Here is a 23216-nt window from a genome sequence, read left to right on the forward strand (position 1 = left end):
GGCTACAGAGCGAGACTCCGTCTCAAAAAAAAAAAAAAAAGAAAGAAAGTTTGCACCATTTGCTCAACATCTTCCCATATGCCCCACCACGCTCCTGGCAACCACCCTTCTACTCTCAGTTTCTAATACTTTATTTTCTGATGATGATGATTGTGATGACGATGATGATTACTATTTCTATTATTGAGACGGAGTTTCTCTGTGTTATCCAGGCTGAAGTGCAGTGGCCCGATCTCAACTCACTGCAACGTCTGCTTCCAAGTGCAAGCCATTCTCCTGGCTCAGCCTCCCGAGTAGCTGGAATTACAGGCACGCACCACCACGTCCGGCTAATTTTTATATTTTTAGTAGAGACAGGGTTTCACCATGTTGACCAGTCTGGTCTTGAACTCCTGGTTTCAAGTGATCCACCCACCTCAGCCACCCAAAGTGTTGGGATTACAGGCATCACAGTGAAAAGAGGTTTTTGGTTTTAATTTCAACTGTTTGTGATAACATAATATTACAATATTCAGTTCATTTTGGTATATTGGCATTGTAATAGACATCTTACTAAATTCACGTAGGCTACTAGTTGTTGAATATTTTATTTTATTTTAGATTCAGGGAGTACATGCGCATGTTTGTTACAAAGGTATTCTGCATATTAGTGGAAATCGGGCTTCTAGTGTACCCATTACTCAAATAGTTAACATTGTACTCAATGGGTAATTTTTCAATACCCATTTCCCTCCCACCTCCCCCAGTGGAGTCCCCAGCATCTACTATTTCCATCCTTATGTCCATGTGTACCCACTGTTTAGCTACCACTTATAAGTGAGAACATGTGGTATTTGGTTTTCTGTTTCTGAGTTAGTTCACTTAGGATAATGGCCTCCAGCTCCATCTATGTTGCTGCAACGGACTAATTTCATTCTTTTTTATGGCTGCATAATGTTCCATGGTATGTATTTCACATATTCTTTATCCAGTCAACCACTGGTAGACTCTTAGGTTGGTTCCATGACTTTGCTCTTGTGACTAGTGCTGCAATCAAAATATTAGGGCAGGTGTCTTTTTTATATAACCATTTCTTTTCTTTTGAGTAGATACCGAGCTGGATCAAATGATAGTTCTATTTTTAGTTCTCTGAGAAATCTCCATCTGTTTTCCATAGAGGTTAACTGATTTACATCCCCACCAAATTTATTGAATACGTTTTGTAAACAAAATCAAGACTCAATAAATAGGTTTGAAATATTTTCTTTCCTTATTTCACTGGTTAGGGAGCAATCCAATGTTTCATAGAGATGATAGCTGAAGCAGAAAACTTTTAACAATAAATATTGTTGTAATTATTTTGTAAAATATTTTTCACATCAAGTTTTTTGTTGTTGTTGTTGTTGTTTTGTTTTGTTTTTTTTTTTTTTGAGAAAGAGTCTCACTCTGTTACCCAGGCAGGAACTCAGTGGCATGATCCTGGCTCATTGCCACCTCCACTTCCCAGGTTCAAGCGATTCTCGCACCTCCGCCACTGAAGTAACTAGTATCTGGGTCTACAGGGATGTGCCACCACACCCGGCTAAGTTTTGTGTGTGTGTGTGAGTGTGTGTGTGTTGTTTTTTTTTTTAGATGAAGTCTTGCTCTGTTGCCCAGGCTGGAGTACAGTGGCACGATCTTAGCTCACTGCAGTCTCCACCTCCCCAGCTCCAGCAACTCTCCCATCTCAGCCACCTGAGTAGCTGGGACTACAGGCACACACCACCATGCTTGGCTGATTTTTGTATTTTTAGCAGAGATGGAGTTTCACCATATTGGTCAGGCTGGTCTTGAAATCCTGACCTCGAGGCGGGGTGCGGTGGCTCAAGCCTGTAATCCCAGCACTTTGGGAGGCCGAGACGGGCGGATCACGAGGTCAGGAGATCAAGACCATCCTGGCTAATACAGTGAAACTCTGTCTCTACTAAAAAAAAAAAAAAAAAAAAAAAAAAAAAACTAGCCAGGTGAGGTGGCGGGTGCCTGTAGTCCCAGCTACTCGGGAGGCTGAGGCAGGAGAATGGCGTGAACCCGGGTGGCGGAGCTTGCAGTGAGCTGAGATCCAGCCACTGCACTCTAGCCTGGGCGACAGAGTGAGACTCTGTCTCAAAAAAAAAAAAGAAATCCTGACTTCAGGTGATCCACCTGCCTCAGCCTCCCAAAGTGTTGAGATTACAGGCGTGAGCCACCATGCCCAGCAAGTTTTGTATTTTTAGTAGAGATGGCGCCTCACCATGTTGGCCAGGCTAATCTCGAACTGCTGACCTCAAGTGATCCACCCTCCTCGGCCTCCCACAGTTCTGGGATTACAGGAGTGAGCCACTGTGCCCAGCCAAGGATATTTCCTAATAGTTCTAGTCTATTAAGTGCCTTTTTCAGTAATAAACACTGGCATTTAAACATTTTAAATGCATTCATTGAGATGATTTTATTACATTCTTGTAGCCATATCCTGTTAACGAAGTAAATTGCATTGATTTTTGAATTTTAACCCAAACTTACTGCATTTTAGAAATGAACACCACTTGCAATGTGTATGTGAGTAGATTTGATTTTCAAACATTTTGTTTTGGATTATTTTAATGTATTTGTAAAATTTTGATATCAGGAAGTGCTGACCTCAGTAACTAAAGTGGGTAGTGCTTCCTCTTATATGCTCTGGGAGAGTTTATGTTAAGTTATAATCATTTCTTTGAATTCATCCATAGAACCATCTAGGCCTAACTTTTTGGTTGATTTGTCTTTAATTATGCCAGTGGTGCAATTAATTACTTATCTCTTTTCTATTTCTAGCTTGCAGTTTTAAAGAATCTACCAACTGTTGAAAGAAATCCCTAGAGACTCAAGGGACTGAATCATCAAAGTTAAGTCTCTCTGAGATTTATTGCTAAGAATGGCTTTAGATCTAAGAACCATATTTCAGCATGAACCATCCGAGAATAATCTTGGATCAGAAAATTCAGAGTTTCGACGAAGTCAAGGACCTGCTGTTCAGACAGAAGAAGGGATTTCTGAGTTCTCAAGAATGATGCTCAATTCATTTCAAGACAGCAATAATTCATATGCAAGGCAGGAATTGCAAAGACTTTATAGGATCTTTCACTCATGGCTGCAACCAGAAAAGCACAGCAAGGATGAAATTATTTCTCTGTTAGTCCTGGAGCAGTTTATGATTGGTGGCCACTGCAATGACAAAGCCACTGTGAAAGAGAAATGGAAATCAAGTGGCAAAAACCTGGAGAGATTCATGGAAGACCTGACTGATGACATCATAAATCCACCTGCCTTAGTGAGTACAGCATTCTGACTTCTGGGATGAGGGACAAAGGAAAGTAAGAAATAAATCACGGTCAGTTAGAGTTGTCTGGAAGTTAGAGAAGCTATTGGAGGTCCAGTTATTAGTCAGCTCACACTCTCCCACCATTCTCACAAAGGATAATCTTCAATGTCCTAAGTTCTCAAGAAAAAAAGCAAAAAGGTATATATCTTTTTATTCTGTAGGACATATAAGAGCCAAACATATTGATTTTTGATTAAGTTAATTTTAGTCTGTATAATGGCAGAGAAATTGACTTTTTTTTTTTTTTTTCTGTTGCCCAGGCTGGAGTGCAGTGGCATGATCTCGGCTCACTGCAACCTATGCCTCCCAGGCACAAGTCATTCTTGTGCCTCAGCTTCCAAAGTAGCTGAGATTACAGGCATGCTCCACCAAGCCCGGCTAGTTTTTGTATTTTTTATAGAGACAGGGTTTCACCATGTTGGCTGGGCTGGTCTCAAACTCCTGGCCTCAAGTGATCCGCCTGCCTCAGCCTCCCAAAGTGCTAGGATTGCAGGTGTGAGACCGGCCTGAAATTGACATTTAAATGAAGACCTCAAGGTTGAGGAAGAAATGTCTTGACAAGAGCTGGTTCTTCTGTCAGGGAACCCTAATCAAGAAAGACATTCTAAAGAACTATTACAATAGATCCTTATTCTCAGAGCCCATATTTGCAAAATTGCTAAAATTTATTTGTAAGCTTAAAATAAATACCTGAGGCATCTTATCCATCATTTTCAGATATGTGCAGAGTGGTAAAATATTTGAGTCACCTTAGGTGCATGTTTCCAGGTGAGGTTGAACAAGGCCACAACCTTGCTTCCTATTTTGGTTCCTATGGTGTAAATAAGTGTCCTTTTCACAGTCTATTTAGTGGCACATTTTCACACTTTTATGCTTTTTATTGATAACTTTGTTGTTTAAAGTGACACTGAAGTAAAATGCTGAAACACTGTCTAGTCTTCCTAAATGCAAGGAAGTTGCTATGTATTACAGAGATAATATGTGTGTTGGATGCTCTGAGTTCAGACTTAATCAATAAATATATTAAATGAGGTGTCTTTGAACATATACACACATAAAACAAACTTATGTATTGATCAATTGACAAAAATAATGTGGCCAGAAGCTCACAGGAACTAACCCTGAATTCTTCCTAGGGGAAATGATTCAGTACTTGTAAATTCAATGTCCATGTGACTTTATTAAACATAAGAGCTTATAGTAACAAGAATAACACCACCAGAGATGGTGGACAAAACATGTGGTAGCCAATACTTGAGGGAGTTTGTGAGAGCCTGTCAAGGGCCACTTTTCCAAAAAGTCTTCTGCTACACAACAGATTCAGATACTACAGTGATCTGGCTTTCTTTACAGGTCCATGTCCACATGCAGGGACAGGAAGCTCTCTTTTCTGACAATATGCCCTTAAAAGATGTCATTGTTCATCTCACAAAACAAGTGTCTGCCAAAACCCCAAGAGAAGCAAACATGGGGACACCCTTCCAGACTTCCCAAGACACTTCCTCAGAAACAGGACAAGGTAAGTCAGGTGAATCTGCACAACTGAGGGGTGTTCTATGTGGACCCCTTCTTGAGTACAACTTCAGTGAGTGTCTATTTTCACAGGACGTGAAGATGAACAAGATGGCTGCAACAGTTCTTTGAAAACTACTCAAGTAAATGAAAGTAATACTAATCAAGACAATCCAATAGTTTCTCTAATCATCATCCAGGAAGAGAATGGCCCTAGGCCTAAAGAGGGAGGTGTTTCTTCTGACAACCCATACAATTCAAGAAGAACAGAGCTAGACACTGCTAGATCCCAGGAAGGGTCCACGAACGGAATTATTTTTCAAGGTGTCCCTATGGAGATGGGAGCAGGGTTTATCTCTCAGCCAGAGCAGTCATCCCCTGAGTCTGCCCCTACCCACCAGAGCAATAAGGGGAACTCCACATGTGAGGTACATCAGAAAGGATCCCATGGAGTCCGAAAATCATACAGATGTGAAGAATGCCCCAAGGTCTTTAAGTATCTCTGTCACTTATTAGCTCACCAGAGAAGACACAGGAATGAGAGGCCATTTGTTTGTCCCAAGTGTCAAAAAGGCTTCTTCCAGATATCAGACCTACGTGTGCATCAGATAATTCACACAGGAGAGAAACCTTTTACATGCAGCATGTGTGAAAAGTCCTTCAGCCACAAAACCAACCTGCGGTCTCATGAGAGAATCCACACAGGAGAAAAGCCTTATACATGTCCCTATTGTAAGAGAAGCTACCGCCAGTCATCCACATACCACCGCCATATGAGGACTCATAAGAAAATTACTCTGCCAACTGTTCCCTCCACACCAGAAGCTTCCTAAGTTGCTGGTCTGATAATGTATATAAATATGTATGCAAGTATGTATATTTTCATAGTATTTATCTACTTAGGATGTAATTTCCTGATTATGCTTTCAATTTATTGTCTTGCTTCATTAAAATGTGAGGCTAAGGAGAGCATGGAATTTGTTAGTTTTGTTCACTAAAGTATTCCAAGCAGTTGGGAAAGTGGAATGTTTCTAAGAACCAATAAATTTCTGTTGAATAAATGAATTAATCCATAATGTTGATATCCTTTTTTTAAAAAAAGAGATGGGGCCAGCCACGGTGGCTCATGCCTGTAATCTGAGCACTTTGGGAGGCCAAGGCCAGCAGATCACCTGAGGTCAGGAGTTCGAGACCAGCCTGGCCAACATGGTGAAACCCTTTCTCTACTAAAAATACAAAAATCAGCAGGGCGTGATGGTGCATGGGGCACTTGTAATCCCAACTACTTGGGAGGCTGAGGCAGGAGAATCGTTTGAACCTGGGAGACGGAGGTTGCAGTGAGCTGAGATCGCACCATTGCACTCCAGCCTAAGTGAGAAAAGCGAAACTCAGTCTCAAAAAATAAAAATACAAATAAAGAGTTGGGGTCTTGCTCTTTCTTTTCTTTTTTTTTTTTTTTTCTTTTTTGGACGGAGTTTCACTCTTGTTGCCCAAGCTGGAGTGCAATAGCACGATCTTGGCTCACCACAACCTCCGCCTCCCAGGTTCTAGCAATTCTCCTGCCTCAGCCTCCCGAGTAGCTGGGATTACAGGCATGCGCCACCACACCTGGCTAATTTTGTATTTTTGGTAGAAACAGGGTTTCTCCATGTTGGTTAGGCTGGTCTCGAACTCCCGACCTCAGGTGATCCACCTGCCTTCGCCTCCTAAAGTGCTGGGATTACAGGCGTGGGCCACTGTGTCTGGCCAAGGTCTTGTTCTTTCACCTAGGCCAGAGTGCAGTGGCACCATCTTAGGTCACTGCGGCCGCAAACTCCTAGGCTCACAAGATCCTCCCTGCTCAGCCTCCCAATTAGCTGGGACCACAGGAGCACACCACCACACCTGGCTAATTAAAAAAAAAAAATTTTTTTTTTGTAAAGACAGGATCTCACTATGTTGCCCAGACTGGTCTCAAACTATCCTCCCACCATGGCCTCCTAAAGTGCTGGGATTATAGGTGTGAGCCACAGGGCCTGGCATTATTCTTTAAAATCCAGCAATGTGCCCACATGAAAAGGCAATGAGTTCCACACTGAGGACACAAACACCAGCTCACCATGCTCCAGTGAGGCTTTTCCTGACTTCTCTCCTGTCCTTACACCACACCCTTTACCGCTGGTGCAGCCACATGGACCTCAAAATGGGTGGAACAGAGGTGGAAATCTGGAAGCAGGTCTTAGATTATGAAAGCAAACTTGCATATGTAAATGATATTATAATGTTTACAATTTATGAGAAATTAATAACTAAACTTGACCTGAATATGACTGGTGATTGAAAGTTGCAGATTGCTATTTTATTGGCAGATAGTTACCAGAAAAGTCCTTTTTCCCCGTTAATTTCTTCCAAGATGATGGAGATGTGAGGAAGGGAAGCTTATTTCTAGAACCAGTTTGAAAGGTTAGTTTGGAGAAAAAGAATTCCAGGCAAAGCTGAAATAGCAATGCATATGCTAGTCGATTTTGGGGGATACATGTGTGAGTTGGTTTCCACTAGGTAACTGGGGTTCAATCCAACTGACAAACTAGAAGGTGCCCTGTAGAAACGGCCTAAAGGATGGAAGGGGGGAATTCTGCAGCGTAAATTATGATGCTTCTCTGATTCCACCGCCTTAAGAACGGAGAACTGTCGGGCTGCTGCGGATAACGCTGCACTGTGCAGAGAAGCCTGTGCATCCATCCTCTTTCCTGGACCGTCTCCGGGTATTTTGCTATTGTGAGCAAAATACTTGAACCTGCTTATTGGTCCACAGGAAGGAAAAGTTTTGTTTGCAAAGATCTGCATGAAGCAGGGGAAAACTTTGTCAACGTGGTTTTTCAATCTATTACAGCACCATCAGCAAGGTAAAAACTTAATGTCCATGTCTTCTCCACCACTAGATATGGCTACTGCTTTGGTTTTCTTTTCAGACGGGGTCTGGCTCTGTTGCCGAAGCTGGAGTGCAGTGGTGCCATCAGAGCTCACTGCACCCCCGGCCTCCTGGCCTCAAGGGATCCTACTATCTCAGTTTCCCGAATAGCTGGAGTTATAGGTGAGTCACTACTAATTTTTGTATTTTTTGTAGAGAGAGGCTTTTGCTATGTTGCCCAGGCTGGTCTCCAACTCCTAGGCTCAAGCAATACTCCCGCCAACCTCCCAGCCTCGGCTTCCTGAGCAGCTGGGCCTAAAGGAGTGAGCCATTGAATGCTTTGATTTTAATATCCAAACGCTGAGTACAATTTATTGGAGTCAGCCGATAGGACAAGGGAGGTAAACAAAGTTCTTTCCCTCCTCACCCCCTGTGTAGAAAATATGTTTGTATTCTGCAGGCTTAATGTGTATCTGACGGTTCTCTCTGACACACCAGCTGCCAGTCTGATTTTACTGGGTGTTTTACGGGTCCTGCAATCACAAATAAAACAATAACCCCTGGCCTCCACCCAATGCCTCACATCAGTTATCATATCCCTACCCTGTCAGCGATTACAGCCAGCTTTCACTGATACCCAAGGCCTCCCGCTGCTGACTCTTGGCTTAAAGTCCCCGGATGAAAATGTTGGCACAAAGGCTTCTGGGACATGTTGGCGGCACAAATGCATTACGCGGCGCGCATTGCTCTCTGGGAGCTGAAGTAGGTGGTGAGTTCTGCGCAGGGGCATATGGGACCGCCTGATGAGCCGCATTGTGGAGACAGAAGGCGGTGAATGTGAGTCCCCCCCGACGGGCAGAGGAGGAAAGCTGGGCTGGAAACTGAGGCGACAGGTCCGAGTGGAACGCGGTGACCCAGGACCGCGGTCTCCTGAAACGTCCGTCCGGAGCCAGGCGTTCTAGTGGCCTGTGGGAGTTGTAGTCGTCGGTATCCAGCCACACGTTACCTTCTGGGATCTAGTGTCCGCCAGCACTGCGCAGGCTCCTGGACTCCCTGGCGGAGCTTTCTTTGAGCTCAACTGCCTTGGGGCTTTGGAACTCATTCCCGGAGTTTTGTGTATTTGGAATTTCCTCTCTTACCCTGGGAAAGACAGGGCTTCCCTACCAGAGGAAGCAAAAATATCATTGGGCTTTTCATTACAATTGCCATCCTTTATTCTAGTTGGAAGTGGCTTACCCTCTGCAGTAGAGAGTCCATGTTTCTCCTTAGGAGTTGTATTTATATTTCTTTTCTTTTCTCTTCTTTTTTCTTTCTGAGACGGAGCCTCGCTCTGTCGCCCAGGCTGGAGTGCAGTGGTGCGATCTCGGCTCACTGCAAGCTCCGCCTTCGGGTTCACGCCATTCTCCTGCCTCAGCCTCCCGAGTAGCTGGGACTACAGGCACCCGCCACCACGCCCAGCCAATTTTTTTGTATTTTTAGTAGAGACGGGATTTCACCGTGTTAGCCAGACTGGTCTCGACCTTCTGACCTCATGATCTGCCCACCTCGGCCTCCCAAAGTGCTGGGATTAGAGGCGTGAGCCACCGCGCCCGGCCGAAGATTTTCTTATTCATTTGTAATCCGTGTAATCCACTTCATCCCAGGCCGCCTCCACTGTCCTGACAGCCCTTCGAAATCGAGAGAAGAAGCAACTGAGCTGGAGACTAGGGATGGGTGTGGCTTAACTTCAGACAGCAGGACTTCGGAGAGGAGTCTGGTGGAGATGACCTGGCTTGAGGTAACGATCACCTTCTTCCCGCAGCATCCCCTTTCCCGCTCCCCTTCTGCTGAGAGCTACTTCCACCGCTTAATAAAATCTCCACATTCACTATCCTTCAAGTTGGCCTTTCTGGACACCAGGCAAGAACCGAAGTACCAAGAGGGCAGGGTGTAAAAGGCTGTCACCCTGACTCTCCACTGAGCTGGCTATCACTTAGCCATCCATGGGAGGCAACTGATAGAAGAATATTGTGTTTTTGGCCGGGTGTGGTGGCTCACGCCTGTAATCCCAGCACTTTGGGAGGCGGTGGCAGGCGGATCACGAGGTCAGGAGTTTGAGACCAGCCTGGCCAACACAGTGAAAGCCCGTCTCTACTAAAAATACAAAAATTAGTCAGGTGTGGTGGCATGTGCTTGTAGTCCCAGCTACTCAAGAGGCCGAGGCAGGAGAATCACTTGAACCTGGGTGGCGAAGGTTGCAGTAAGCTGAGACCACACCATTGCACTCCAGCCTGGGTGACAGCATGAGACTCTGTCTCAAAACAACCCCAACAAAACATTGTTTTTAACACAGGCCCTCCGGGGCTCCAGAGGTTGCGGGCAACCCCTGGATGCTGCTCCAGGCCAGTACAGGGTTCATTCCTGCACCACTCACCAGGCTCCTGCACCCACTCACCTGCATGCTCCCACTCTGGCTAGCAGTTTGAGCTTGGGGTGCCGAGTAAGCAACCCACACCCCTGTTACATCCTGCAAAGGGATCAAGGGTCAAGGGAACTCTCCTATCTCATAGAGTCACCCCATCTCTATAATTTCATTCTACTTTACTGTCATCAGAACCTTTAGGGTCATCTGACATTCTCCTGCCCATTTAGCAAGGTCTGTCTTGTTGATGGCTCTGTCTCCAATGCTGAAATATGAGCTCTTGTTCCTGTTAGGCCGCCTCCAGGAATTCTCAAAAGATTTGATCACCTCATGTCAGACATGGCCCTACACCAGCAGACCTGACTTACCACATCTGTGACCTTCCTTGCATTATTCCTTTACTCACTACTTTCAGTTAAGCTGTTCTGAAAATGTCAGCTTCTTTCCCATTTTCCACTCTCTACCCTTGGACTTCCCTCTGCCTGGAGCATTGTCCCCGGTAACTGCAGAGCCTCCAAAAATACTCTTATTTTGGGGACTCTGCATTGATATTCTCCACCCTTGGACTTCCCTCTGCCTGGAGCATTGTCCCCGGTAACTGCAGAGCCTCCAAAAATACTCTTATTTTGGGGACTCTGCATTGATACTCTCCACCCTCTGGAATGATGTAATCCAAAATGTCCACAAAGTCTGCATTTTGTCTCTTTCATGTCCCTAAAGTTATTCTCTCAGAGAGACCTCCCTGAGCAAACTATCATAAATTGTAACCACCTGTTTCGTAATATAATCTCCAAAATCAAATTCCAGACCCTGCAAGATATGGAAGAGGTGAGTTCTGTCAAACAGTCAAAGAAATAATCAAATATATTCCAAATCTTGCAGATAATAGAAAATATCAATTTACTCTATAAGCCTAGTATAACTTTATTGTAAAAGCTTAAATATAAAAAACCCTGAGAAATGACATTTAATCACCAAACCCACTCACGAATATAGATGCAACGATCCTATTTGCTAGTAAAATTAACAGTGAATAAAGATGTCGTACATCCTGAGTTGATCCCCAGGATGCAAGGATTGTTTATTATTAGAAAATAGAGGCTGGGTGCAGTGGCTCATGCCTGTAATCCCAGCACTTGGGGAGGCTGAGGTGGGCGGATCACAAGGTCAAGAGATCGAGACCATCCTGGCCAACATGGTGATCACACCATAGCACTCCAGCCTGAGTGACAAAACTCAGGCACGGTGGTTCACGTCTGTAATCCCAGCACTTTCGGAGGTTGAGGTGGGTGGATCTTCTGAGGTTGGGAGTTCAAGACCAGGCTGACCAGCATGTGCCTGTAATCCCAGCTACTTGGGAGGCTGAGATGAGAGGATCACTTGAGCCCGGGAGGCAGAGGTTGCAGTGAGCTGAGATCAGACCACTGCACTACAGCCTTCGTGACAGGCTCAAAAAATTTTTAAAAACATGTTTGTTGTAACTTCTAAGGGAGGAATTATTTTTTTTTTTGCTGGCAACTTTGATTAATTAAAAAATACAAAAATTAGCTGGGCCTGGTGGTGCATGCTTGTAATCCCAGCTACTTGGGAGGCTGAAGCAGGAGAATCACTTGAACCTGGGAGGCAGAGGTTGTAGTGAGCTGAGATCGTGCCACTGCCCTCCAGCCTGGGCAACAGCAAGACAGGCCAAGCGCAGTGGCTCACGCCTGTAATCCCAGCACTTTGGGAGGCCAAGGTGGGCAGATCACGAGGTCAGGAGTTCAAGACCATCCTGGCCAACATGGTGAAACCCTGTCTCTACTGAAAATACAGAAATTAGTCGGGCATGGTGGCTGGCACCTGTAGTCCCAGCTACCTGGGAGGCTGAGGCAGAAGAACTGCTTGAATCCGGGAGGCAGAAGTTGTGGTGAGCCGAGATTAAGCCATTGCACTCTAGCCTGGGCAACAGAGTGAGACTCCATCTGGAAAAAAAAAAAAAAAAAGAACTGATAAACAAATTCGTCTGTGTAGCTGTATTCACAGTCAACATGCAAAAGTCAACATGTAAAACTCATATGCCTTTCCATACACTAACAATGAAAAATATGAAAAGGAAATTAAGAAAACAATTTCATTTGCAATAGTAATGGATAGTAATGTATATGGTCAAATGATCTTCAACAAGGCTACCAAGACCACTCAATGGGGAAACGATGATCTTTTCAGCAAATTATGCTGGGAAAACTAAATATTCACATGCTAAGGAATGAAGGTGAACCCTTACCTAACACCAAAAACACAAATGAACTCAAAATGGAGTAAAAACCTAAACATAAGACCCAAAACCATAAAACGCTTAAAAGAAAATATAGGGTGAAAGTTTTATGACATTGAATTTGGCCATAATTTCTTGGATTTGACACCAAATACACATGTGACAAAAGAAAAATAGACCAATTATACTAAATGAAAATTAAAACTTTAGTATATCAAACATTAATAACAAAATGAAAGAGAAACGAATGATAAAAAAATACAGGTTGAACATCCCTGAGCCAAAAATCTAAAATCCAAAATGCTCCAAAATCCAAAATTTTTTTTTTTTTTTTTTTTGGAGACAAGGTCTCCCCCTTTGGCCCAGGCTGGAGTGCAATGGCGCGATCTCGACTCACCGCAACTGCTGCCTCCCAGGTTCAAACGATTCTCCTGCCTCAGCCTCCCAAGTAGCTGGGATTACAGGCGCTCGCCACCACACCCTGCTAATTTTTGTATTTTTAGTAGAGGCGGGGTTTCACCATGTTGGCCAGGCTGGTCTCGAACTCCTGACCACGTGATCCGCCCACCTCGGCCTCCCAAAGTGCTGAGATTACAGGTGTGAGCCACCGCGCCCGGCCCGCCCGACTAATTTTTTTATTTTTAGTAGAGATGGGGTTTCGCTATGTTGGCCAGCCTGGTTTCGAACTCCTGACTTCAGGTGATCCGCCCCCCTGGGCCTTCTAAAGTGCTGGGATTACAGGCGTGAGTCACCGCGCCCAACCCCCTGAAATAATATTTTTTGCCTCTAGGGGCATGCTGATCTTCGTGGAGTCTGAAATAATGTCTCTAAACACTTAAGTGATCAGTTACAGAAAACACTCTGCAGAAATCTGGGAAAAGCCCCATTAAGAAGGGGTAAATACCTTCCTCCCCACTGGAGGCCGAAGTCGCCATTTCCCTGCACTGGGCACAGCACCTCAGAATCCCCGTTCGCAGAGGTCAAAGCAGTGGACACACTCGGAAGAGCTCTGTGGCGTTTTGGCAACTACATTATCCAGAGTGCAGAGCGCTAAACGGCGGTGGAGTTGAGCCAATGACAGCCCAGGATAGGGGCACTTCCGTGCATGCGCAGAACGACGGGCCGGAACTTCCGGCGTCCTCCTCGTGGCGGTCATTTTGGCGTCTCTCCTGTCTGTTTGCCCCACCAGTGTCTGCAATTTGGGTCGCGGCTGAGGGACGGGACAGAGAAGGCGCGAAAGTGGGCCTGAGGTTCTGCGACGCCACCTCGGGTAAGCTGTGCCAGGCTCGGGATAGGAACCACTGTGTTCGAATGCCCGCCCCGGTCGGCCGGCGCTCACCGCCTAGTCGACGGAGCTCAATGGCGGCAGTCGCGCTGAGGGACCCGGCTCAGGTGAGTGCTGCGTCCTCCGGGTCTCGCCTGCCCTCCCCCAGCAGAAGCCCTAAGGCCCAGTGAGGGATGCCTGCTCACAGCTCTACAGCCCAGGCCCCAGTGCCCTGGACAAGGCGCTCGTGGGTGGGTCCCGTTTCTGACACCCAGTGTGTACGGCAGTGTGACGGGCAGGGTACTGACGCGTGCAGAACTTGGAGCTGCAACTAAGCCGGGGGGGGATTCAGTAGCCTGGGGTACATCTCGGGTCTGCAGGAACATAGAGTGAGGCAGAGTTGCACCTGAGGAATTTGACCGTTCTGAGGACACTGGCAGCCTTCGAGATTTGTGAACAGATAGGGACACCGGGCTAGGATTTCCTAAAGCTATCCAAAAGTTGCTCAGGGGAAGAACAGGCTGAAGATAGGTAATAGTAGTTAGGCGTAGGAAGACTGAGTTCTTGTCCAAGCTCGCGCAGCTGGTAAAGTCAGCACTGAGGACTGAGGTGCGGAGATAGTGCCGCCAGCCCAGGCCACCTGGCTCCAAAAGTGGGCCAGGGTCATTGGGCGACCTGAGCCTGTGGAACCTGTATGTCGTTGCCTGACTCTCGTGGCTTTTATGTTTCTATAGAGTTCTATAGTGTAGAATGGCTTATGGAGCCTAATTTATGAGTGGGGTGTGTGTGTGTGTGTGTGTGTGTGTGTGTGTGTGTGTGTGTGTGTCTAATGGCTTATGGAGCCTAATTTATGAGTGGTGGGTGGGTGGGGGGTGTGTGTGTGTGTGTGTGTGTGTGTGTGTGTGTCTGGTCCGACTGGTCCTCACCTCACCCATTATGGTCTCTGAACTAGTGGTGTTCTTGGACTGCTCTCCCGCCTCTCGTCTAGCCTTGGGCCCTGGGACTTTGAGCAAATACAGAGCCCAGAGTCCTAAGTCCAGGTTAGATTATATGAAGCTGTTGGCAGCTGGGGGAAAGGAAGTGTAGGTTGTCCAAGGCATAGTTACCAGTATATGCAAAGGTTTGGAGAGGAGGCTAAGATGGTTCAGGAACCTACTATTATTTTCTTCTCATGAGAACAGGGAGCAGTGTGGTAGAAGTCAGACTCGGAAGGGTTCCCTGAGAAGATGAGTTGTCTGTTCATTACTTAATAGTAACAGTGGGAGGTTTGGAGTGGAGGAGGGAGGTGATCTGGCTCAGGTCTTATTAGGCTCCCTGTGGCTGCAGCATGGGAAGCCGACTGAAAGATGAGGGGGAAGACCTGGGAGGAGACTACTGGGATAGTCCAGGTGAATGTGATAGTAGCTGGGCCAATATGGTGGCTGTGAAGATGCAAGAAGCACTTGGATTCTGGATTCATTTTATAAGTAGGGCTGCCTGAAATTTTAATTTTGAGGATGAGTGGAGTCAGGGATGACTTAAAGGTTTTATTTTGGCAGTTCGAAGGGTGGAAGCTCCATCCGCTAAGATGGGGAAGTCCATAGTAGGAGTAGTTTTCATTTGAGATATCAGAAGTTTTATTTTTGACCTGTTGAGACTATGAGAGTTTTCAGAGAAATGGTTCATGGGCTGCTGGAACCGTAGGTTGGGAACAGTGAGGAGAGATTCAGAATGGAGACTTTTCCAAAAGGTAGTGGACAATCTGTGGACCAGAGTGGAGCTGTGGATCACATTTAGTAGAGGGGAAGCCGGCTCACAATGATAATAATAGTTGCCCAGGAATGGGAGGGGAAGGTCAAAGACTGGTCTCCTGCCTGAGCCCCTGATTGTGTGAGGTGTTGTGACACAGCTGTTGGACAGAAGTGTTCATGGGGAGGGTCGGAGAGAGATTATGATCTACCATGTGGCCAAGGCTGCTCAGGGGTGAGTAGACATGAGACGGATGTAGAGGCATAGGAGTTACACAGACAGGATGATGCTAGGACGGGTGCATATTCACCTCTCTGCAGACTCACCAAGATTTTATATTAACTCTTGGTGGGATCTGGGAAGTTTCAGTCAGGCTGTCACATTATCTTAGGAGCATAATTGGCCATCTGTGGGACTCACTGGGCCGGGGGTGGAGAGCTACTGGGGTTGGACCTTGAATTAGTGGTAGTTGTAGAGAGGAAGGCTGTGACTGGTGGGGGGACAGCAGTCACAGCCCAGAAGAGGCCTTGGTTATCTGAGATCCACAGGTTATCTGAGATCCTTGGTGAGATCCACATCCTTCTCTCCATCTTCTCATTTGAAAGAATACAACAGGGCCCAGTGACACTGATGCCCCCTCTCTTGCCCCCTCTCTTATAAGGAAACTATCCTGGAAGACAAGAGATTGTGGTTCCTTGCATGGCAGGCTCAGAGCTTAGATATTTGCCCACCAGCCTATTGTTGCTGTGGGAGAACACAATGACCAATGGGACCATGAGGAGAGAGGGGGCCTCGGTGTCACTGGGCCCTGTTGTATTCTTTCAAATGAGAAGATGGAGAGAAGGATGAACAGCGGGGATGAATTTGGGTTCCTAGGAGAGATACTGATTATAGAATGAACCGTCCCAATCATGGAAAAGCTGTGTGACCTTTGAGGTTGTGGATGTGGGAATGCAGCTGTGTGAGACAGGTGTGGTTCAAAGAGTGATGTGCATGAGAAGAGAGAGAATAAACTGAGGGCCATGAACTGGAGTCATAGGGGTAAAGGGTGAGCCCGTATTGTGTCTTGGAAGATGAATCTTGGGGACTTCACGGGTATTGCCTGGCAAGACAAACGTCAGATCACACACCCTCTCTATGGCCAATTCTCTCTCTAACTGGTGTTTGTGAGAGGTGTAGCCTACCTGCCAAGCCCAGAGCTTAGATAGCATCTATCTGTTCACACACCTGTTGTTGCTATTCGAGGACTCAGTATCAGTGAAACTGTGGGGAGAGAGTAGGCATCGGTGGCACCGTGGCTGGTTATCTCTGCTGAGGTGGGCAATAGGGTAACCCGGGGATGGATGTTGGGGGCAAGAGGATAATGAACTCTGGGTCTGATCGTGGATTGAACTATTCCTGCTGTGACAGGGTATGACCTTTGAGGATGTGGCCATTTATTTCTCCCAAGAAGAGTGGGAGCTCCTTGATGAGTCTCAGAGGTTCCTGTACTGCGATGTGATGCTGGAGAACTTTGCACATGTAACATCCCTGGGTAAGGTCCTAGCATCCCTCCCAGTGTCTGCTTTTCTTTTTGACCCCGAGAGTTACCTCTGTCTCAGGAGTCTTACTGTCAGCCTAGTGGATCTTATTTTTCTTGTCTTCCCCCTGTCAGGATGACCGTGTACAGATTCATGGTACCTTGTGGCCCAGTTTCTGCCCTTTTCCTCTAGCTGCCATGTCTGTATGCCCACCTGTATCAGAAATTGCAGGCATTGTCATAATTACCACTTATATGAACTGTGGAGCTCTTTTTACAAGACTCTCCTTTGAGTGTTTTTTGTGAGTGCTGGTCACTCCCTTGTCCTCTCTTTCCTTAAGACTTATATCATTCATGTGTTAGGTGGTAGCACAATGAGGGCTGCAGGGAGAACCCTAGTTGCTTCACAGAGTGAAGAAGGCAAGGTGGTCTCAGAGGAGGCCTGGCCCCAGTGAGTGGCAGCTGGGGAAGGGCATGACATCATGGTTGTGTTAGAATCATATCAGCAGCATTTTGTGTCCAGCAGCATTTTGGTGCAAGTGCCACTGGCCATGCCTCGTTTCTACTTCTGCTTCCTTATACAATACTGTGCCGAATTGTCGTTTCGTCTGCCACTTCCAGCGTTTGGCTGCCTCCACCCTCTTGGTCTCAATGTGTCACTTGTCCTCTCCACAGCTCACTTCTTTTCAGTGTTCTTCAGTCTTGACTCACTGTGTTGTGAGGTATGCACACAGCCTCAAATAGTCCTCCTTGATCACCAGCTACCCAGTTTCAATTGGATTTTCCTAGGACTGGACAACAGCAGTGTTCTGCATAGCACATACATCACTAGCAGACAAAGTCCTGCTGAGGACTTTGGCAGAGAGTGAGTTGGAGACCCTCCTCCTCCTGTGCTGTACCTCATCCTTGTGTCCTTTGCGTGATGAGAGGACATCTCTATAATCTGCAAAAGCCCAGTACTTCAAAGCAGCCTTTTCCTCCCCAGTTCCGTTGTTCCCAGAACAGTTCCATGCACTCAGTTCTTGTGTCTCACACATTTTTGTGATACATCTTTCACCTTCCATGAAAGTCAGCATGCATTTCATCAGCATTTCTCTGCTTTCAGGTTATTGCCATGGAACGGAGAATGAGGTGATAGCTTCTGAGCAGAGTGTATCTACACAGGTCAGGACTTCTAAGGGCGATACACCCACCCAGAAATCTCTCAGTGAGATTAAGATGTGTGTCCCAGTCTTGAAAGACATTTTGCCTGAGGCTGAGCACCAAACCACATCCCCGGTGCAAAAGTCGTACTTGGGTGGCACAAGCGTGAGTGGCTTCCGCTTCAGTGCTGACCTTCACCAGCATCAAAAGCATTACAATGAAGAAGAGCCCTGGAAAGGGAATGTGGATGAGGCTACATTTGTGACAGGCTGCAGATTCCATGTGTTGAATTATTTCACCTGTGGGAAGGACTTCCCAGCCTCCATGGACCTACTCCAACACCAAGCCACTCCCAGTGGTGAGGAGCCACACAGTAGCAGCAGCAAGCACATACAGGCATTTTTCAATGCAAAAAGTTATTACAAGTGGGGCGAATACAGAAAAGCCTCAAGCCACAAACACACACTTGTTCAGCATCAGAGTGTCTGCTCTGAAGAAGGGCTTTATGAGTGTAGCAAATGTGAGAAAGCCTTCACCTGCAAGAACACACTTGTTCAGCACCAGCAAATTCACACTGGACAAAAGACATTTGAGTGTAGTGAAAGTGAGGAATCCTTTAGCAAAAAGTGCCACCTAATCTTACACAAGATAATTCACACTGGAGAAAGGCCTTATGAATGCAGTGATCGTGAGAAAGCCTTTATCCATAAATCTGAATTCATTCACCACCAGAGACGTCACACTGGAGGAGTGCGTTATGAGTGTGGTGAATGTAGGAAAACCTTTAGCTACAAATCTAACCTCATTGAACATCAGAGAGTTCACACTGGAGAAAGGCCTTATGAATGTGGTGAGTGCAGGAAATCCTTTAGACAAAGCTCTAGCCTTTTTCGACACCAGAGAGTTCACTCTGGAGAAAGGCCTTATCAGTGCTGTGAATGTGGGAAATCCTTTAGACAAATCTTCAATCTCATTCGACATAGAAGAGTTCACACTGGAGAAATGCCTTATCAGTGCAGTGATTGTGGGAAATCTTTCAGCTGCAAATCGGAACTCATTCAACACCAGAGAATTCACAGTGGAGAAAGACCTTATGAATGCAGTGAATGTGGGAAATCCTTTAGACAATTCTCTAACCTGATTCGACACCGCAGCATTCACACTGGTGATAGGCCTTATGAGTGCAGTGAATGTGAGAAGTCTTTTAGCCGCAAATTTATCCTGATTCAACACCAAAGAGTTCACACTGGAGAAAGGCCTTATGAATGCAGTGAATGTGGAAAATCCTTTACCCGCAAATCTGACCTCATTCAACACCGGAGAATTCATACTGGCACAAGACCTTATGAGTGCAATGAATGTGGCAAATCTTTTAGACAGCGCTCTGGCCTTATTCAGCACCGGAGACTTCATACTGGAGAAAGGCCTTATGAATGTAGTGAATGTGGAAAGGCTTTTAGCCAAAGCGCTAGCCTCATTCAACACCAGAGAGTTCACACTGGAGAAAGACCTTATGAATGTAGTGAATGTGGGAAATCCTTTAGCCAGAGCTCTAGCCTCATTCAACACCAGAGAGGTCACACTGGAGAAAGACCTTATGAGTGCAGGGAATGTGGGAAACCCTTTACCCACAAATCTGACCTTATTCAGCACCAAAGAGTTCACACTGGAGAAAGGCCTTATGAATGCAGTGAATGTGGGAAATCCTTTAGCCGCAAATCTAACCTCATTCGACATCGGAGAGTTCACACTGAAGAAAGGCCTTAAATGTGAAGGGAATGCGCTATTTCTTTATTCAGTATAACAGCACTGGAGGAGACTGTGGTAGCCACCTTCCTAAATTTAAACTTTGAGCATCCACAGTAGGGTATTCTTCATAAGTTTCAGGTATGTGGGAAGCTCTGAGGAGGTTCATTGTAATTTCTGATCTGCCCAGGCCTATAGCCTGATTTATGTTACTGCCAGTTCCAGAGGCTGAAGCCGTTTCACCCCTACCACCTGGCAGGTGCACACCATGTACGTGAGTCACCTCCCCACAGTGCTCAAAGAAGCAAACGTCTGTACTCTCTTATTTGCTTGGGGAAATTATTAATAGCCCAAGCATGTAAGGAGTCCTCATGTCTTTTCTCTGACTTTATAGACTTGACCCAGTTGTGGTCCAGAGAATCTGAATTGTGCTGTCAAGCTTTCTAAGAAGGATTACCTTTTTTAGGAATGTCGTTGGTCTCACATGATGCTTGTAATGAATTTTTCCGGATTCTGATTCACCAGCCTGGAAACTGGTGCACATTGCTCCGATTTATAATCTTTTTGTAAAGGCTTTAAAAAAATTTATGCGCCTTTAATCTTGGGGGTTCTATTCATTGCGTAGAATGACTTGTAAGCAGAACAGTGATGTCAGCATGAAGGGGTGAATAGATTTTGTGGAGATCTCAAACTTTTTGTGTGCTCAGAAGGGACAGTGTGATGGCAGAAGACAGCTCTTTTGTCCTGTATTGGTTTAATTGGCCTGCTGCCCAAGGCCTCAAACTAAAAACTGCCAGGCTTTGTGTTCCTGTATTGTGGCCTGGTGCCATTTTTGTCAGGTCAGAGGTCAGCATGAAAAAGAGGCAGTTGTGACAATCCCCAGTGCTTCTGTGAACATGAATTTTGTTCAGTTGTCCACAAGAGATCCACATAATTCCCTAGCACTGTTGAGGGGAATCTATTTCCCAGGTCCTGCAAAGGAGCCATGTGCAGTGACGTATAAGTCAGTGTAGACTTGTGCCATTTGTTGTCAGACTATAGGCGTAGAGGTGAAATTACAGGAGCAACTGGAATTGGGACAGAAACTCCAGGTAAATAGGGAGTGGAGAAGACTGCAGTAAATTAGATGGAATGCCTCTTCTAAAAGTCCATCTACAAATTTTCCAGTGAATATGGTTGTGTGGGATCAGTGCATACAGAAATTCTCAGGATTTTCTATTTACTGTCACTGAGATCATTATCAGAAAACAGTCTGGCCAGGCACAGTGGCTCACGCCTATAATCCCAACACTTTGGGAGGCCAAGGTGGGCAGATTGCCTGAGCTCAGGAGTTCGAGACCATCCTGGGCAACATGGTGAAACCCCATCTCTACTAAAATACAAAAAATTAGCCAGGCGTGGCAGCATGCGCCCGTAGTCCCAGCCACTCAGGAGACTGAGGCAGGAGAATCGCTTGAACCCAGAAGGCGGAAGTTGCAGTGAGCTGAGATTGCGCCACTGCACTCCAGCCCAGGCGACAGAGTGAGACTCCATCTCCAAAAAAAAAAAAAATAGTCTATACAGGTTTCATGGCTCCTTGTATCCTCTCTGGGCTGTTCACCTCAAGGCCATTGTTACGCAGGTAGGAGAACAAGAATAGAGAGGAGGATCATTCTGTAGTCCAGGGATGTGGCTTTTGTGACTCAGCCAACATTCCTATTAATTCAGGTGGCAACGGTCTTCATTGCTTGCCAATTTGCTGCCCCTGAGGCAAGGTTGCCTCTCTCAGGGCATGAGGAGACAGAGAGAGATGGTGGAGTCCCTATCAGGTTGCCAACCTGATCTAAAAAAAAAAGAAAAATGGAACATCTAGGCTCTTAATTTTGAGCCACTTTTTAAAGCTTTATGAAGGTCTAATTTGTGTAACTGACATGCAACAAGGTACACATATCCAAAGTGTACAGTTTGGTAAAGCCATGAAACCATCATCATAACCATAAAAATGAATTTATGTATCACCCGTATATTTACCTTGTATCCTTTTATAATCTTTCTCCCTTCCCCAGCTCTTCAGAGTCAACTGATTTCCTTTACAATAAATTACTTTGCATTTTATGGATTTTTTTACTGAGATATATATACACACACACACACACACACACATATATATATATACACTTTTTTTCTTTTTCTTTTTTTTTTTTTTTTTGAGGCGGAGTCTCGCTCTGTCGCCCAGGCTGGAGTGCAGTGGCCGGATCTCAGCTCACTGCAAGCTCCACCTCCCGGGTTCACGCCATTCTCCTGCCTCAGCCTCCCGAGTAGCTGGGACTACAGGCGCCCGCTACCTCGCCCGGATAGTTTTTTGTATTTTTTAGTAGAGACGGGGTTTCACCATGTTAGCGAGGATGGTCTTGATCTCCTGACCTCATGATCCGCCCGTCTCGGCCTCCCAAAGTGCTGGGATTACAGGCTTGAGCCACCACGCCCGGCCATAAACACTTTTTTTCTTACTGGTTTTCTTCGTGCTGTACAATTGAGATTCAAAAATGATGAATCTTTGTATTGCTGAGTATCATGCTGTACTGTGGATAAGTCATTGTTTATCCATGTGTTTAGGGGCATTTATATTATTTATAGATTTTTGTATATTACGAATAAAGCTGCTGTAAATACTTGAATTCAGTTCTTTATATGGATATGTGTTTTATTTTCCTTGTGTTAATAACTCAAATTGTAATGTCTTAGTTACAATGTAGGTGAATGTTTAATATTTTAAGAAATGCCAAATTTGATCTAAATGGATGTTTCCTATTGTAGTCTCACCAAGGGTGTATGAGAGTCCCAGTTCCTTTACATCCCTGCCAGTGCTTCATGTGGCTAATCTTTTTTGTTTTAGCTCTTTCAGTATATGAATAGTGGTATCTCACTGTGGTTTTCATTGCATTTCCCTAAAACTTTATGATATTGAGCATTTTTTAATGTTTTTATTTGCCACCTGTGTAACTTCTTTGGTAAAATATCTGTTCATATGTTTTCCCTACTTTTTTTAGATGAGTTTGTTTGTTCGTTCGTTTATTTTTTATTTATTTATGTATTTTGAGACAGAGTCTTGCTGTGTCGCCCAGGCTGGAGTACAGTGGCATGATCTCAGCTCACTGCAACTTCCGCCTTCCAGATTCAGTCGATTCTCCTGTCTCAGCCTCCTGAGTAGCTAAGATTACAGGCGCGTGCCATCATGCCCAGCTATTTTCTGTATTTTTAGTAGAGACGGGGTTTCACTGTCTTGCTCAGGCTGGTCTCGAACTCTGACCTCGTGATCCACTCGCACCAACCTCCCAAAGTGCTGGGATTACAGGTGTGAGCCACCATGCCCAGCCCAGTTTATTTATATTTTTTTAAAAAATAAAAACAGTGCAGAATAACTG

General features: G+C 45.5%; 2 protein-coding genes across 2 annotated transcripts; both read left to right on the forward strand.

Annotated features, from left to right (window-relative positions):
• The first annotated feature begins 2652 nt into the window (after nt 1–2652).
• ZSCAN4 (zinc finger and SCAN domain containing 4) lies at nt 2653–5940 on the forward strand. Its single transcript, XM_050768681.1, has 3 exons — nt 2653–3304; nt 4709–4874; nt 4961–5940. Exons 1-3 carry the CDS (start codon nt 2909–2911, stop codon nt 5698–5700), a joined length of 1302 nt encoding a protein of 433 aa, XP_050624638.1. The 5' UTR covers nt 2653–2908; the 3' UTR covers nt 5701–5940.
• Nucleotides 5941–13471: 7531 nt separating this feature from the next.
• Nucleotides 13472–21634, forward strand: ZNF551 (zinc finger protein 551). The gene is made up of 3 exons (XM_050768580.1): nt 13472–13804; nt 16815–16938; nt 18029–21634. Exons 1-3 carry the CDS (start codon nt 13487–13489, stop codon nt 19831–19833), a joined length of 2247 nt encoding a protein of 748 aa, XP_050624537.1. The 5' UTR covers nt 13472–13486; the 3' UTR covers nt 19834–21634.
• Nucleotides 21635–23216: the final 1582 nt, after the last annotated feature.

The sequence above is a fragment of the Macaca thibetana genome, chromosome 19 (genome assembly GCF_024542745.1).
Source record: "Macaca thibetana thibetana isolate TM-01 chromosome 19, ASM2454274v1, whole genome shotgun sequence".
Classification (NCBI taxonomy): domain Eukaryota; kingdom Metazoa; phylum Chordata; class Mammalia; order Primates; family Cercopithecidae; genus Macaca; species Macaca thibetana.

Coding starts and splice junctions, on each gene's coding strand:
- ZSCAN4 (XM_050768681.1), top strand. CDS start 2,909: ATGGCTTTAGATCTAAGAACCATATTTCAGCATGAACCATCCGAGAAT. Junction 3,305..4,708: donor TCATAAATCCACCTGCCTTA/GTGAGTACAGCA, acceptor CTTTCTTTACAG/GTCCATGTCCACATGCAGGG. Junction 4,875..4,960: donor TTCCTCAGAAACAGGACAAG/GTAAGTCAGGTG, acceptor CTATTTTCACAG/GACGTGAAGATGAACAAGAT.
- ZNF551 (XM_050768580.1), top strand. CDS start 13,487: ATGACAGCCCAGGATAGGGGCACTTCCGTGCATGCGCAGAACGACGGG. Junction 13,805..16,814: donor CGCTGAGGGACCCGGCTCAG/GTGAGTGCTGCG, acceptor CTGCTGTGACAG/GGTATGACCTTTGAGGATGT. Junction 16,939..18,028: donor TGCACATGTAACATCCCTGG/GTAAGGTCCTAG, acceptor CTCTGCTTTCAG/GTTATTGCCATGGAACGGAG.